Source organism: Aptenodytes patagonicus, chromosome 2 (genome assembly GCF_965638725.1).
Source record: "Aptenodytes patagonicus chromosome 2, bAptPat1.pri.cur, whole genome shotgun sequence".
Lineage (NCBI taxonomy): Eukaryota > Metazoa > Chordata > Aves > Sphenisciformes > Spheniscidae > Aptenodytes > Aptenodytes patagonicus.
The window spans coordinates 67,599,797-67,617,496 of NC_134950.1; the positions used below are offsets into that span (position 1 = coordinate 67,599,797).

Below are 17,700 nucleotides of genomic sequence, written 5' to 3' on the forward strand. Positions count from 1 at the left end.
GGTTATGTATTTTTAACAGGATGTCGATACGATTTATCTGACACAAGATACCAGAGAGTTGAATTTGCAAGACTTCAGCCACCTTGACCACAGGTAAACAATATGTAGTAATCATGCTAATATTTTGCAGACTTTCCTGGTTCCCCCTCACAATAGTGTTCACCTGCCCTTGCTAAAGTGGGATGGTTCCATAGCTGTTACTTGAATGTGTAGACCTCTGAAATGACCATCTGAAGCATTTTTAGTTTTCAGCACAAAGCTGCTGTTTTTGTACTAAAGCCCCATGGAGAGCACATTTCATTGAGGAGCCTGAGAAGATAAATATATTTTGCTGTTGGAAGCACTCCAGAAAGTTAGCAGATAGATACTTTTCCTGTGATGGCAGATACAAGAGCTTAAATTCAGCAGAGAAAACATGCAACTACATCTGGTGGGCAAAGCAAAAAAGGAAACTATGCAGTCTTTACTTATGCAGAATCTTTTTCTCATGGTGTACACAGTAAAGGAAATCATTTTTGTCAGCAAGTCAGTAGAAGGTTTAAGTTGTTCAACGGAATCCCAGCCAGTAGTTTCTCTACTTACAATAGATGCTATCAAAAATGTGTACTTCCAGAAGGGAACTAATTGAGGGTAATTTTACTATGAGATGCTGAAACTTAGCTAAGTGTTGTATTTGGTTTACTGAGTTTAGCTTGCTGAGAAAATTGGATTTTAAGGAAGCTGAATCTGAAGATACTTAAGTAGGAGGAAATTGGAGGAAGTCTTAACGAAAATCTATCATTATACAAGGAAAAAGACAAATTTAAGAAACTATGAATAAGATAGAGAAAGCATTTGTTTCTTTGGGAAAGCCCAGTGGAAGAATTAAGAATCTGTCAGAGGTACAATGGTAAAATATTATAACAGGAAGGTTGAACCTGGAGGTAGGTAAATAAGAGTATTTTGCCACAGCATTCTTTGCAGCTTTAAGCTATCTAGTACGTAAACTCACAAAACCCCCCACTCAAATACTTACTCAGCTTCTGTGATGGGTTTTCACAGTCTGCACTGAATCCCATGGGAAAGTTACTAAGCTGTACCTGTGTTAGCTAATTCAGAAGTAGCTCGAACAAGACTACAGGGCTGCAAGTAGTGCATGACGGATGTAGCCAAAGACTGTTTGGTTGGTTAAGCCTTGCTGAGAGAAGATAAGGAAAGGAATACTCTTCAGCACAAGCAAATGTGGGACAAGAACATAAGAATGCTTTAAACATATTGCAGGGTAGAAGTGTTGAGAAGACCATAGGGCATTCTGGAGAAAGTGACTTACGGATACCCAGCTTCAATAGAAATTAAATGTTTGAACAATTTATTGGGAGTGAAAAACATTACTTATTAGGAAAGAGTAGATAGAAGTGTTTTAAATATTTAGAATATCGCAGCTGGTTCAAATGAGTTGGCTTTCGGAAAATGGAATAATGGGTTTGTTGCTTCACGGAAGCTTTTCATTGAAGTATACCTTACAAAATTGACATCACTGAGGAAATATATTTGTGGTGTTAACAAAAGTCTTTATTAAATGTCTCACAGTTGTGTAAGTCCAAAGATTCAAAACAATTTTGGAGCCATTTACATGCCATGGAATCCATCTTGTGATGAGAGTTTCTACGTGTTGAGGACTGAACTGAGAAAAAGGTTTTGGATTGAAATTTCAAGAAAACTAATTTTTTTAGGAAGCCAAAACCTTATGTTATTCACTAAAAATACAAATTAGGATCTGAGATCCCAGTCAGTTTAAGAATGTATGCAAGTGTTTTGTGATATATTTAGCACAGTGAAAATGATATAAATTAACAATATGCCATCATGCTTTGGGTTTTGAGAAACTGTTGTATATCTTGTCCACCTAATTTTTGGGATTGCTGAAACTATGTACTTCATGTTGCGGAGTAGCTCTGAAGCGAGGTAGGATGGGTACACCAGTTCTCTAGATACAGGGGCTATGCATTGCAAAAATAAACAATTTGTGTTTTTCCTAGTAAAGCATTTCTGTTAGAGGTCAACGTAAGATGGCGTGAATTATAGACGAATTTAAGTTCTCACAGCGTTTGACAGAGTGCATAGCATGGCTTGCCACATGGGAACATGACTTCTGAGGTTTTATCTGAAGTTACGTTGTGCTGTGAACCATGTAATTGTTTAACAACGCAAAAAAAAGACTCAAAGTGAACAGGGCTTATTTAACTCAGTAGCGTAATTTTCATCTCTGTAGCATATGTTTTAACATATTTGGACATTCAAAAAATTATCAGAAAAGTGTGATTCGTTAGATGTTTTTCTTTGCACTGTTTAAATTTCTTGCCATCTTAAATACACTGGGGGACAGAGACGTTGAAAAAATGTGAAGGCATTAGTGAAGCTTGAATGTTGTTGAAGCTTGGAGAGATTTTCTGCATTCCGGAAGAACAGAATCTGTTTTCATTTTAAGATGGCACAGATACACATTTTGTAGATCTTACTTTATTCTGGATGATAGTTTAGTAAACAAACTAATAAATATAAGCAACTCAGTATAACTCAATGAGGGAAAGTTATGAGAAGGCCCTGCTTCTGGAAATGGTAGTTAGCGTTCTTTTATAGCGTATTGCAAAAGAATTGAGATCATTGTTAGTACCACATCTAGAATTTAATAGAATAAAGTGAATAAAGCAGTATATAATTTTGAAAAGGAAAACTCAGTAACAAGCGCAATGAGGTTAGGCAAGCTCAAAGCAAGAGAAGGAGTAGAGGTAAATTCCTAAAGGACCCTCATTGGTCAGAAGCATCTTCAAAAATTTGAACAAAATTTAAAAAAGACTAAACTATATAGTTTCTCCTTAAAATCAGATGATTGAATCTGATAAAGTGAATTTTCTAGATAGTAAGGCTACTGCAGAATGGGCAGAGGTTCCACTGTCTTCAGGCACGTGGGGAGGACGGGGTGTGTATGTGTGTGTGGGTTAGCAGTTGGTGTTACTGAAGTGTGCCAGTATCTGTCTTGTCTAGGGTTTTGAACAAACAGGCCTTGAATACTGCGGAAGACTAAACTATTTAAAGATGAGAATTTGCAAATCAGCTGGGTCGATTTGTTTTAAAATATTCCTGTCCTGCTGCAGCAATGTTTCTTTAACTTCTTGAAAGTGTGATGGTTTTCCCACTAATTCTGAGCACCCCCTGTCTGTCCTTCAGCTGTTTCCCTCTGAGGCCTGGGGAGGAGAGAGGAGAAAGGGATGGCCTCAGGCAAGTTCTGCCTGTAGCCACTCTCCCACCCAGAAGGTACTGAGCTCTTGCCAGCCCTCCAAGCCGGCTTACCAGCTCCCTGGTAGTGTAAATGCTTGCAGCCAGTGATCCCCGATCATTGTCCCTCTGTTCCTTTGGAGGAACTGGTGCTGCTGCTGACGGATGAAATACATCTGCTGGTGGTGCCTTCTGCCTCTCTTGGGGGTGGTGGTCCACAGCGTGAACAGCTCTGCTCCACCAGTGTGATGGTGGTACTGTCAGCCTGTCCAACATTTGCCCTGCAGCATTCACGACCAGCTGCGGCTGGCTGGTTACCACTGGTTGGATAAACCAAAATTACACCTGAAAAATGACACTCACGTTCATTCCACTTCCCTCTTGCCAGTGCCTTTGCCTTGGACATCAAAGCTACTAATTCATTACCTTCTCACTGATCGCTCCAGGGGAGGGCAGAGGAGGAACAAACCTCTATGTGGACATTCCTTACTCCACAGCAAGGTTCCTGCCTGCCCAGCCTAAGGGGAAAATACCTCTGGGTTGGTCCCGTCCCCCCCCAGCATTTCACTAGTCAGTTACTGCTTTACATGGAGATAAAGCGTGTGTGCGGAGGAACAAAAACAACATGGTAGATGGAAATAAATCTATACACTTCATGAAGCTGATAAGACTCTACTGTGCCAGTGGAAATGAATTCACGAGACTTGATGTGTGCTGTGAACAAGATGGAAAACAGGCTTAATCCTTGAAGGGCACCACACACTAGTTCCTCTGCAGGAGCGTGAAAATGGTCTATTTGTGTGAGCTTAGCAGTTGGTGGGCTGCAGTCTTTTGCTGCAAAATGCCACACCTTCTTACTGTTACCTTAGTGATGGGCTGATACTTCCAAATCTAGCAACTGCAGTTCCCAATATAGCCTGCTGAAGACTTGCCCATATCGTGTTGCCTTGTCTCCTGGCTTTCCTACGTGTTTAACAACCACCCTGAAGTGTCTAAATGTTCGTGGAGGAAAAGTGAAGGAGAGGAAGAAGGAAAAGAAGATGCGAGAAGGGTGCTGCTTGTTTAGTGCAGATCCGTGCCTACTTGCATATGTCCTGAATGAAAAGCTGGGGGGGTGGGGTGGGGTGTGGGACTAGCTTATAAAAAACAATACTTTTAAATTCTCTCTGCAACAACTGAGGCTTGGATGGCACTGTTTTGCTGGTCAGATAAGTTCATGTGTGTTACAGCTCTTCTATAAAGACAAGGGGTTTCTAAGAAAAGTCCAAGTGTAGGTGTATAGATGTATTTAATATGTTGTGTTAAAATGATCCAAGTGCTGCACTGCTAAATAGTATGGTAGTGCTTGATGGATGATTCTACTGGGGACGGACATGACATTTATCAACGTCTGTTATTGGAGAAACTTAACAGAGGAAGAGCAGATCATGTTAAGAGGCTTGGAATGAAGAAAACGGGAATAATTTAGAATTTAATTTCTGAAATCTTTTTTACAATTAAGGAGGGTTTGTGCTGAAAGTCGCATTATCCTTTTGCAGGTCTCCTGCTTCCTGGGGGAATTTAACTATAGAGATCAGACAAGGAGGTGTTCTCTAGAAGCATTCAGTCATGGAATTATATTAAATCATCAGACTGCCAAAAAGCTTTTTAGTGTTATGCTCAATTATAATTAGAGGTGATTAAGAAGCTTAAATATGTCACAGGCTGAAGAAAAAGTAATGCTAAAAGTAGGAATGGCAGCCCAGACAAATTCCTGGTTTAAAAATTCATGCTGGAATGGATGTCAGTTGGCCAGTCAAAAATTTGTATTAAAATACGAGACAGACACACAGCTGCTGCTGATGCTCGTTTTTTAGAATGCAGAGCTTTCTGTAATGGGGATGGTAGGCAATTAGCATTGCAAAAGCATGGGGAATTAGATATGGAAGAACACTTAAGAGATTGTTTCAAATGACCAAAGCCAACAGTATATGAAATGTGTGTAAAAGTGTTTTTCTTTTTCTAGAGACTTAATACCTATAGTTGCTGCTCTGGAGTATAATCAGTGGTTTACAAAGCTGTCCTCCAAGGATCTGAAATTAGTAAGTAATAAATTGAAACAGTATACCTGCTCCTACCAGGCTGTGCTGTGTTTTAGAGAGTGCTATTACATTTTTCAAGTTGAACTTTTTTAGGCAAGTGCAACTGGGTGATCTATTGAAATTTTTTTTCCCCTTATCAAATCAGGAAAATATAAACTGTTGGGTAGTTAATTCATGCCATAGAAACACTGCCGAGAGTCAGGTCTTGCCAAAATTTCAAGTGAACAAAGTTTGAAAACTTTGTTGGGCAATAACAGTAGCCCATAAAACTACTTCATTAGGCATCGCTAGCTCCCTCAAACAATATTGGGTGACTAAATAGGAAGCTAACTGTAAAGCAGCCAGAAATCTCAGTTGCTTTTTGGAGGTGGAAAGAAAATATCAGGATTCTGTTTTTTTCTCACATATAAAGCAGGTTTTTCCTCTTAATTTTCATTGCAACTTGATGAATTTTTCTCCCAGTTGTCTGAAGCTAACCCTGTGTAGTAATAAGTATGTAGTGATGTGTAGCATTGGTATTCTTTCATATCAGTTTTCTTTCTGAAAAGCAAAAAGGGGGCAAATCTAAACAAGTTGGGCTACTGAAGCAAGGGCCAAGAAAATCAGTAATTAGGTGACTTTTCAAATATATCAAAATATAGTATTTCTTCTGAACTTGAAAGTTTATAGTCACAGGTGGAGTTAGTGGTTTGAGAAATTGCTTTCACACTTACATCCAGAAGCTTTAGTCCTTAAAAATGAAGGTTGAGTCTCATCTTCTTTAAATTGATGCAATTTTATTGATCTGAAAATGCTCTTACTGCATTCCTAAGCTATCATTTTCCATGAAAATTCAGTAGAAACTAGCTTATGTGATTCTTGGCAGAAGAGTAGGCAAAAAACTTTTCTTTCTTGCTGGGACATCTTACTCGAAATTATGCATGGAATGAAACTGGGGGTATTTTTAATCCTGTTGTAGTTCGCTGTTAAAGTCACCATTGTTAAAAGGTACAATGCAACTAATCAGTTTCTGCTTCAATGAAATGAGATAGCTTGCTTAGTTAGAAGACTGGCTGGTGTGGTTTGCTTAGAAAAAGAACTGGCCGTATTATCTGTCTGAGATATTTTTATGTGAAAGTTTTTTGGAATTCTTAGCAACTTTTCTGTGGAAAACAAATAAACTTTGTCAACCTTGAAAATGCACCAATTCCTTAAAAAAAACCCCACAACAACAAACAAACCAAAAAACTTTATTTTCCACACATTCTATTTTCAGTCAAAAACACCAGGAAAACTTAAATTGTCGGACAGCAGATCTGTGTCATAGGAACACTGCTGAGGGGTCAGTATGAGGTCAGACGTATCCGGAGGCCATTGAACGCTTTGTGCTTCATGAGTCCCGCTCTGACATTGTGTTTGATAGATGGTATCCATAGTGTTTTTACAGCACATGCATGAAACTTTCCACTTGCAATCACACTGCTGTGGAAGCATTGTGATAATATTCTGAATTATTGAAATATGGAAGACAAAGATAGAATTGGGAAGATGGCTGAGTTGACAGTCTTTAGAAAAAAATGTCACTTTCACTATGTAAAGGATTAATAAGATTTTATGTGTGTGGTAGATCAGTTTTTTTTCTTTTTAGGAGATTCAATTAGTTTAAAATTTAAAAAATCCTAGAAAATGTCAGAGTGTCATTAGAGACACAGATGTCCCAGCTATGAATGTCACCTTTTTTTAAAGGCGGATAACAGAATAGTTTCAGCACTTCATGATTATAACTGAAATTCAGCTTTGGACTTCACATGAATGTTGGTGAAAAAAAAAAAAAAAGGACAAATCCAGAAGCGAAATAAAAGATTATAATAAAAGGTGATGAGGTATGGAGTTCACTGATTGGCTTTTGAACTATTAAAGTTTTATCTCTCTATTTGAATGAGCACAGCAAACAAACTCTTTTGTTACCATGTTTTGTTCATGGTACTTGCAAATGTCCATGCAAATTCTAGAGTCCAACAACAGTAAGATCATAAGATGGGATTTACTTCTATGTAGGTTGGGAGAATTCATATTGAAATACACGGTCCTTTAAGCACTAGTCCTTAGCAGTCTTTGGAGGACCTGTAGCTAGAGTGCTTTTGCTCTTGAGGGTTTTTTTTTTTGTCTACCTTATAACATCTTTCTTTGTGTTTAGTTGTCATTTCTGGTCAGGCTTTATTCTCCTTTGGCCTAGTTGCCACTTTCTTCTGAAGGATTAGCATGCATATGAACAAGATTTCTTTAAAAATTAAGTGAGCATTTTTTCTGAATCACAGGGTTTGGGTTTTTTACTATCATTATAAAAATTCTGCCCCCAAGATTAGGTGGCTTGCTTCATAAATGACTCACTTTTAGTCTGCCTCTCACTTCTCTGAGTCTTTCCAGAAGTCCTCTGTTGCCATCTGACTCTCTCTCTGGGATGTTCCTGGTGGATGATTTTAATTTATTTTTGTATTATTTATATATTTACGTATATATGACAAAAAGCTGATCACGGCCTGGATCCCATTACGATGTACAGCTTATAACTCAGTAACCATCTGTTCTGTGTTTGTGTTCTTTAATGCTGTTCTGTCTTTTCTGTGGCAGTCCACTGATGTCTGTGAGCAGATACTGCGAGTGGTGAGTAGGTCCAATCGATTGGAAGAACTGGTATTAGAGAATGCCGGGCTTAGAACGTAAGTAATTCCTTTGAAATGTTGCATTAGTTACTGCTTACTCCCAGCAAAAAGGATGTGTGATGTGCGTTAGCCAGAATAAGCATTAAAAAAACCCCTGTGCTCGATGTCTGCCTTTTTCTGAAGAGCCTGTAGTCACAAGCTTGTCATCAGGTTTTTCGGAGGTTCCTTATGTCCAAGAAATCCCTTCAAACTGATGGTTTTTAAAATTCTGCCTGGAGAGTTGGGTTAACTGGAGCAAAATGGATCGGATAAGGGCATAAGCCCTAAATTAACTCACACTTCCTCTCCAAATACGGTTGCCCATAGAAGTATGAACACCTTTTTGTCATTTAAAAAACAGTGTTTGAGGTTTTGTTAAAAAAGCATATTATTCTATCTTGCGTAACAGATTAGTTTCATTCCCAAGAGAGCTGATTTTATCTTCTTGTGGATTGCAATTAGCAACTTTTTTAAAGCAAGAAAGTAGATAATTAAGCTTAATGCCTTGCCATAGCCTTAAATGAAAGGTACATAGAGGTAAGCCATACAATTTAATCCTTGCATATGTTTTAAATACAGTAGGTTGTAGTTACTAGATATTTGCTTTTTTTCCCTTCACAGGAAATAGAAGCAAAGTTCAAGGTACAAACTAGCCCAGTTGGAAGTATTTGTAGCTTGTTTTAGTGTTAGAGTAGCATCCAGGACCATGTAGACAAGATAAAGTCTAGCGCTAATGAATTTTTATGTTACTAAAAAAAGCAGTGGAAAGTTGGGAGAAGCAGAACACTATACTGAATTAAAAATAAAGAAGGGAAACAAGCACAGGGAAAATATTTGGTGTGCTTTGCATTGTCTCCTCTTCCATTGTTTGGGTCTTTTTCCCCTTTTTAAAATGGGTTTTGTATTGAAATACCTTTAAAAGAAAATTGCCTAAATGACACAGGAAACTTGAGCTGGAGTTTGGAGTTACATCCAAACTTTCTGATCACTAGTGCATTGCCGTTAATAGCTGTCATTTCAAACATAAGCACCTGATTTTAATCTCATTTTTCTTGTGGTATGTGCAATGAAATCCAGTGATAATTATGAATGTTAAAAGATACATTTACTACCTTTGCACATTGCCTACCTTAACTTATCGCAGTTGGATTAACTGGTTTTGGTTTTAACAGGACTTGACAGATAATCAACCTGTGACTTTGGTTTTCATGTCTCCATGTACATGCCTTGGTGTGTATCTGCTCCGATCAGCATTGTCTGTCTGTTTTTGTCACAGACACATTTGTTAGTTTTGCCAGTTATATCTGCATGCTAGGAGGAAATCCTGTTGTTACTGGCTATCTTCACATAGCTTATAGACCAGTCATTTTTAATGAACTGTGACAGACTGCTGGACCAGGGTTAAGAAAGAGCTACCAAGAGCAATGCTTTGAGAAATAACCTGAGCAGCTGCAAGAGCATGTTTCCTCCTGCAGCAGAGTCAGTTTAAGACAATTCTTTTCTACCTCCAGCCACTCATTTCTGTGATTTAGACATGGCCCCATAAACACTTGTCTTCCTCCAGCTGACTACTAAGGTAGGCGATATCCAGATTTCAGGGAAGGGAGAATAGTTCAGGACGACCTGAACCAATGAGCTTGAAAAGAGAGTTACATCCCTGAGGTGCTTTAGAGGAATGGGGCAGTATGTGATAACCAGAATATTCAGTCTGCAAAGGCCTGTTTGTAGGAGCCGGTGAAAATGATCCATTTTTTGCGCTTACGTACTCTCTGAGAGCTGGCAGGCAGAACATCCCTACCGCCTTCCGCACTGTCCTCTGCAGCCCTGTTCCAAAGGGAGTGGCCCGCTATGACAGAGGGGGAACAACAGAGGTGCCTGCTGCTGGTACCTGAAGGGCCTTTGACAGTGACATTGCATCTCATCTTCCCCTGCTGGATGGGCTCTGAATGTCCTTAGACCTAACTGTGTTAGTTCCTCCCACACACGTCCTCTTTTTTCTGTTACAGGGATGTTGTCTAGACAGATCTTGAGAAATTGTTTTGCTTGTCTGAGATTTCCAGATCTGTGGTATTCTTACCCTTGGTGCAATATCCTTACTCTGCCCTATGTGTAGTTAAATAGAGTCTTTTTTGGGCTTTACCTCCGAGCCTGAATGTCCTCAGTTCAGGCAAGCACGGCTGTGCAATGCATACAGAGCGAGTTTGATGCTTTATAGAAATTGTCAGGCTTACATTGCATGCTGTGTGCCTGAATTGTGCAGCCAAAAAAACCAAGAAATTTTAGGACTTGAAACAAGGAGTGGACAAAGGAGGGGAAGGGCTGTTGCCCAGTGAGCAGAGCTCAGGTGCCTCCGTTTATGGTAGAGGCTGCGCAGGGAGTGGGGCAGTTGTATTAGTTTTTTCCAAAACGAGCCTTGGAGCCCATGTGCCCTACATAAGTAATCCAGCACTTTCTGGTGGCGGTTGATTTACTGTGCCTTTGCTAAGTAGTTCACACACACCCTAGTCGTCCAAAAAGTTCTGGTAATCCTGCCTATATTGGTGGCAAAAGGTGGAGCAGAGTTTGTAAACAAGCATGGAGGTGTAGGCAGAACACTATAATGACAAGAATCTGTTAGGGATAAAGGAAGAGGAGGAAACTCCCCATGAAGAAAGGGGGTTTTATTTGTTTTTTAACTCAAAACCTCATTTTTCTTGGCTGGACATAAGGAGCTTGATTCAGTTGCCTAAACACAGGTATCTAGTACCATTTGAAATGCTGGAGGGTATCCACAGAATGTTGGCAAATGTTAACTGAGGACCTACAGGAGATATGTAGTCTTCTGCAGCAGCAGCTGGTAGCAAAGCAGGATACCCTGAGGCCTGTCAGGTGGCACAGACTGAAGCCCAGAATTTATTTTGTTGAGTGTTTGTATTCACATGCTGCTGGTACCTTAGGAAGAGAATACGCTTTTCCTAAAAGCAGCACATCATCATGCATTTGCAGCACTGCAACGTGATCTACCCCCAGGGGTCCGTCTAAGGACATGGGGTTTCAAAGGGAAACTAAACTTCCCTGGAACGTCTGTACTCAAGTAGACCTTGCAACAACAGATAACCAAAAGCTATTGAGACTATTGTTGTCCAGTCTCCACTCTTTTCCAGAGACTGGAAGAGGATGCTACCTCCAATGCTATTCTCAGCACACAGGCTGATCACTTTTATGGTAGGCAGGATCTGTCCCAAGGAAAACAGGCAGTGTTAATTAGCACTCTTCTAGCAATGTAGCTGGTAGTTCTCCACCACTGTCCTACAGGAGGTAAGATATTGTACTGCAAGGCAGAGAGAGAAAGAAGCTCTGTGGAGGAAGCTCAAGGGATATATTTGATTTCTACCTTGGTATCTAACTTAGGTGAAGTAAGAACATTGAAATTATAGTCTCAGTTTAACAAAAGCACACAGAAGGGCTAGTCCCTTAACATATGAAAGCTTCCCAGTAGGTACAAGGACAGAGGATTTGTCTTAGAGCTGGTAGCAGCCAACAGCATTGTGACTTAATGCAAGGAACATGTCTCCACCTGAGTCTGACAGTGTGGTTGTGTAGGAAAACCCAAGCTAGCTTTGAACTTAGTGCTGTGGGTGGTGGTAGTCCAGCTGCAGCAAAACACTCTGAGATGGGGCAGCGTTCCCTTGCCTTTCAAGTGGATTTGAAACAGAGGTAGGTCATGCTACTACAGCTACCTACCATAGCTGGTTAAAGTTAGTTCAGAGCTATCTCTGCTACCTGGCCTGGCTGTTGTGGGCATTATAGAACTGATATACCACCATCTCTCTTGGGACAAGTTGCTAGGACTGTGGTCAGCCAGTTACGTACTTTGATGCTTCTCACTGTCAAAACAAGCAAGCAAAGGCCAGTTCATCAGTGTGCTGCTGTTCTTTGAGAGTGTTATTCCTGCTGTTTTACAAGGTCAGAAATACTCCTGGTTTGTTGACCTTCTGGATATGCTGCAAAGCCCATCTGTTTGAGTGACTTGGTGGAGAGCTGCTGCAAGTGAGGGGGTTGGCTTGCGAGTGAAGGAGGTAGTAGTACGCGAGTTGATGTGTATATCCCACCCATGTGTGGCATGGAGGAGATGGAAGGTGTGCTTGAGTTTTAAGTTATTCTGTATAACTCCTTTTTTATATCTTCAGATCTTTATCAAAAGCAGTTTGAACTTTGATTGAATTCCCTTCAGTCTCTTAGCCCACAGAATAAATAAATAATAAAATAACCTGCTTTAAAAGATAACAAATTAGCCAGATAGGCATTGTTTAAAACTGTGAAGAATCAGTTACTGCTCTGCAGTAGGATAGGCCACTTCTGTCAAGTAATCCCTTGACATTTTTAAGTCTCTGAATGTGCTGTTGATACAGGAGAAAACAGGAGTCTTTCTTCCTCTCTCTTCTCTTCTTGCAGAGATTTTGCACAGAAACTAGCCGGTGCCCTAGCCCATAATCCCAACTCAGGACTCCATACGATCAACCTTGCTAGCAATCCACTTGAAGATAGAGGTACTGTAACATTTATATTTTTCTCTTTCTACAAATGTAATAGGAGGATTACTGCTGCTCTGTTCAGCTTTGCCTGAATAATAGGTTATTGTTCTGTGTGTAATGCTATTGTAAACACCTGTTGTTCACAAATGACTGAGAAAAGCTGTTCTTTTTTGATTTATACATATCCATTAGCTTGTTGAGAGAGATTTAAATGTCTTCAGCCAACCATGGATTTAATAAGATTTCATTGCATTTTCATAGAAGTTTCTTTTAAAGGAAGATAGAACACAGTGACTGTTTAGGACTAGAGAGTAAATAAAGTGGTGTGCATTTTTAAAGGCAACATAATCAGTTGAAAGATGAAGCATGAGGCAACTTTGTTGCTTGGATTATATTTTCCTGATGGTTTTGTGTTTTTATTTCAGCCATAGTTCCGTACTTATTTTCAGTATTGAGACTATTCCTTTTTTCAGCTTTGTGCTAGTCTGTCATGTTGCCAGTACTTGGTGATGTTCAGTAATACTGGCATAACTGGCGTCCTTCTGGAGCAAAGTGCTGTTGACTCCACAAGATGGAAAATCAAGCTGAATAGCTCAGCTTTTCTCAGACTAGGCACCGCTAGGCATGATTTCAGTACATATCAAGTCAAGCCGTTCCCCCTCCTTTCTCTACTCTCTTTTCACCCAAGAGGCATTTATTTTTAAAATAAGGTTACATTCTTTCAGTCTGGAGTTGACCCTTCAGCGCTGCCCATGTGAGATTTTCATTTGCTTCACTTAATGCATTCCAGGCACACAGTGTTCTGGGATCAGACTATCTTGTGCTCCTGTTGGGCCGGAAGAAAAATAAGAATTTTATACAGTGAACCTTTTTTTTTTTGGTTTGTTTTGGGGAAATTTTCCAGTCTCTTTGCTGTCATGATTCAAAATGGAAAAAACTGTTCATTTTGATTACAACCTGACTGACTCAGAATGTTAACACAGAGTTTTGTATAGGTGTTTCTCCTTTCCTGCTGTTTCAGTGAGGAAAAAAAGATGGGAAGGGTTTTTTTCCTTTCTTCTTTTGTATCTCCTTTCCTTTTGACTAGAAACAAGTATGAAAATATTTTTGTTTTTAACCTATTCAGAGTAGTTTTTTTTATTTAAAATTGTTCACACGAATTGCTTTAACTCTTCTGATTACCTCTTGCCTGCTGATTACTGCTTGGCCTCCTTAAGAGTCCATATCATGTGAAAGCCAATGTTTTGCTGAAGAATATTATTATTACAATGTGCTGTAGGCCTAACTGCATGGTACAAAAAGTTCTGTTTTAAGTTGGAAAAAAGGCTGTCACACTATTGATTCTGCTTTTGACGAAGTGTATTTAGATTGTGTTACGTGAAAGGTTTTTTTAAAAGGAACTCATTTTTCTTGAAAGCACAACAAATGACCAGAGCGTTTGGTAGATATTCTACAGTGCAGGGGATTTTTTTTTTTTTTTTTTTTTTTTTAAAACATATCAGTGTGGGTACTTTCTTTGCAACAAACCTATAGATTCAAACCATTCTGCAGTATCCACGTACAAGATACAAATGAAATGCAGAAACTACAACTTGGAGAAATTAGCAGGGTTTTTTCATTATCTCAGTTTCTCCTATCACATATGCAATTAAGATTTGACCTTTTCATTAGAGAATTAGGTAAGTTATATGAGTACTTAAAGAGAAATTAACTATAATTGCAATGTGCAAATATTGCAGCATTTCAGTTTAAGAAAGATTTACGTGTTGTGTGATCTGATATTCACTGAGTGCAAGGTAGATTTGACTTTATTAAACTGAAGGGGCAGCAAGCATTTCACAAGTAAAAGCTGGCATAATGGAGATTCATGTAAGCATACGGATTTCAGAAAATATCTCTTGAAAAATCAGCTGCAGGAACTGGAAGTTCAACCAGATTATTTTGCAATTATAAGGGAAGTAAAACAGAGTTGTGCAAATTCTGGGAAGAACATATCATTGTGCCTTGTTTGAACAAAAAACCACCCTAAGCTATTATATATTATTGAGTACCAATAAGTAAAGGCATTATATTATTACATTAATGCAACTGTCTGTATTCCAATAACATGGGAAGTGTGTTTAGTTTAACTAAGGCATAGGACCTGGCTTCAGTTCAAACACAAAGCAGTGTTTATATGAAGTGATTTACACTGAGACCAGTCTCTTAATTTGTGATTGGCTTTCCCTTTATGGTACTGTCAATATTTGTGAGACTAACACCTGGAAAGTTTATTATCAATCTTGGCTTTAAAATCTAGCCATGCTAAAGCGATGGGAGTTTTGCTTTTGGCTCTACTAGGATCAGAATTTAATCTCATATTTTGTTAAAAATAATGCAAAACAAACATACTGAAGCCTAGAAATACTCAAATTCAAAACTGTGTGCCTGGATGCAGTTAACTCTACTTCTGCCATTAGAGCTCTCACCTCTGTTGTGAGGTTAGCAAAAATGGGTGGCTTAAAGAGTGTTCAAGGGCCTGAGTGACGAGAAGCACTTTTTCTTTTCTGCACCTGATTCCTGTATCTTATAAATGGGGGTGGATCCTTAACCCCCAGTGCTGGTCAGATGTTAAAATTGTTCAGCTTGGCTAGAGTAAACATATGTACGTGACATACTAGCAGACTGTTTAATGTCTGCATATGTGGAGAAGGGTATCAGCTTTTTCATTTACTTTTACTAAAGTAAAAGACTTTACCCCCTTTCTCTTTGCCCTTTTCTCTCCGAGTGAGTTGCTGTAGAGGACTATATTTCACACCTCAGGTTAAGCCTGGAGTTTCTGTGTTGATTTATTCCTCTAATAAATATTTCATGGATTGGTTCCATTGTTATTTAGGATGTGCCCTCTTAATCAAATTTCAATCTTTTGCTTAAATGGGGGGACTAAATTTATGGAGTTGGGGGGACTAAATTTATGGAGTGTGGAACTTGGATACACTGAGAAAGGGCTTTAATGAAAAGTGCTTTTTTTTTTCCTTTTGTTGGTTTTGTGATGAGGTAGTCCAGTCTGTGTCAGCATCTTAATAGGTTTTTACTGTTTGGGATCACAAGCAGTTGTAGCATTTCCAAGCCTGTGTCCTGGCAGGTAACCTGCAGGCTACTGTAAGGGAATTAAGTGGCCATTGTGACTCGGTGGAGGTTTCAGACTCTTAGGGTTTACCTCAGAAAAAGAGGGCAGTGTTAGCTAACGTGGGTGTCTCTCTTGCCTTGACAGCCCTTCCTTTTAAAAGAAAACAAAAATAGTTTGGAGTTTCACATGAAGTACCATTGTTGGGTTTTATTTTGTGGTTCTTTTTTTTTATGTTGTGGGTTTTTTTGGTTGAACCGTAAAGCTTCCAGATTTCCCAAGTGCTGACTGTTTGACGTGTAGTATCTTCCCTTTGACTCCTTCTCAAAAGTATTTGTGCATTATAGAGTTTTTAAACTAATTAAGGTGGCTCACTGATCATTAGCAGCAAAGTTCCCTATCTGTTCGGTGGTTAGCAAAGAAGGGGTCTTGACTACATCAGTCATTTCAAAGATTTATGGTCATAAAAAGACAGGGTCATTTTGGGCCCACCCCCACAGTGAATGCAGTTCCTCCTGTAGTTCCACCAGTGCCGTTTGCCCCTGGTGTGATTGCTGGGAAAACCTGAGATCACACAGTTAACCTGAAAACATCCATTTTCTCTTTGCTCCCCCAACAGGTGTGTCATCTCTGAGCATCCAGTTCGCCAAACTTCCAAAGGGACTGAAACATTTAAATTTATCTAAAACCTCCTTGTCACCTAAAGGTATGTTTTATAAGTATGCCTCTTCTTCTGTTCTAAAAGTTTCAGGCTCCCATCCTAATAATACCTTTTGTTACCAGATTATAAAGTAATTAATTCTGTAAATGATTTACATGTGTGTTCTCAAAAGTGCAGCTGTTTTTTTGCAGTCCTGGGTTGCTGAACCATGGGCTGGGTTCTGCATCCCCTTCAGTGCTTTGAAAAACTCTTACTCACTTCTGTAAGGTTTGGGCTTGGGCTTGAACCTGTATTGTAAAGAAAGATTGAATTTAGAATTTGCATAAATGGTATGTTTCGTATGTGCTTCAAAAAGGTTTCTGAAGCAAAAATGTGTAGGGAATTTTCCAAATGTTTTGCACACAATTATTTTATGAAACCAAGTGTTGTGACAATGGCTGTTAAGTGCTTTGCTCTGAGTAAAGACTTCTTTGTTTTATGATTTACAAATTTCCAATTTGATATTGTAATTGAAATGTATGTATGTTTTAAAAGCAATAACAGCACTGAAGCACCAGTCAGAAGCTTTCAGGGTTTTTTGCATTGCTGTTTTACAAATAATAGACGCATTGACCTCTTAGACTGCACAAGCCCAGGGTCTCCTGTATAGACCATGAGTGTTAAAAATAGAAAAAAATGCACTGACGTTATTGCAGCTTTTTCGCAGATGTTGATGACCTGGAAAAGATGAGTGAGTTACGGTCTATGAAAGACAGTAGTTGATAACAGATAGGAGCCATGCTCTTTTATCCTTTTAATTATTGCTCTGTGAAGTGCAGATTCTGTGTTCTCCTAAGCTTTAAGGGTTGACCTGGGGAAATATGGATGGGGAGAAGGGGTTTTTGTTGTTTTCTGTGAGTGTTCTGTAGCTCTTGTTATGCTCAAGTAAATAGTAAACCCTAAACTGAACTTATTCAATCATGATTTTCATTAAAAAGACTTTATTAAACTCTGCGGTTGTTTTTTTTCCACTGCTAACTCCATTTTTGGTGACAAGCAATTGATTAAGAATCTTGACTAACCTTATGTGTACTCTTGAGGTTAGATGTTCAGGAATTTGACACAAATTCATGCAGTTCTGGTATGTTCATTCATCCTGTGCTTTTCTTCATGTGACCTGAAGGATTTCAGCAAGTGCTTGTGGCCATTGAGTCAAGAGAACACTCTAGCTATGCTTCCGTCTTCATAAAGAATAAATGCCAGCTTGATGAAGTTCATCCACAAAACTCGTCACTAAAAATGAATTCTGAGGTTATGAAAAGAATTTGGAAGGTTTTTAACACAGTTTTTTAAAAACAATCTTTAAACAAAAGCTGAAAATATATTCCAGTGTGTCTAATATTGACCTTATGTGGTTCCTAGT

At 39.0% G+C, this 17,700-nt stretch overlaps 1 protein-coding gene across 5 annotated transcripts in view; it reads left to right on the forward strand.

The window, feature by feature from the left end:
* Window positions 1–17,700, forward strand: part of CARMIL1 (capping protein regulator and myosin 1 linker 1) — a 197,505-nt gene that overhangs the window by 87,648 nt on the left and 92,157 nt on the right. For 4 of the 5 annotated variants that reach the window (XM_076330120.1, XM_076330123.1, XM_076330122.1 and 1 more), the window contains exons 8-12: window positions 20–93; window positions 5,261–5,336; window positions 7,947–8,035; window positions 12,452–12,546; window positions 16,257–16,343. In XM_076330120.1, coding sequence (XP_076186235.1) covers window positions 20–93; window positions 5,261–5,336; window positions 7,947–8,035; window positions 12,452–12,546; window positions 16,257–16,343 — 421 coding nt within the window. The remainder of the gene's footprint in view (window positions 1–19; window positions 94–5,260; window positions 5,337–7,946; window positions 8,036–12,451; window positions 12,547–16,256; window positions 16,344–17,700) is intronic. The other variant, XM_076330125.1, reaches the window with a different exon arrangement.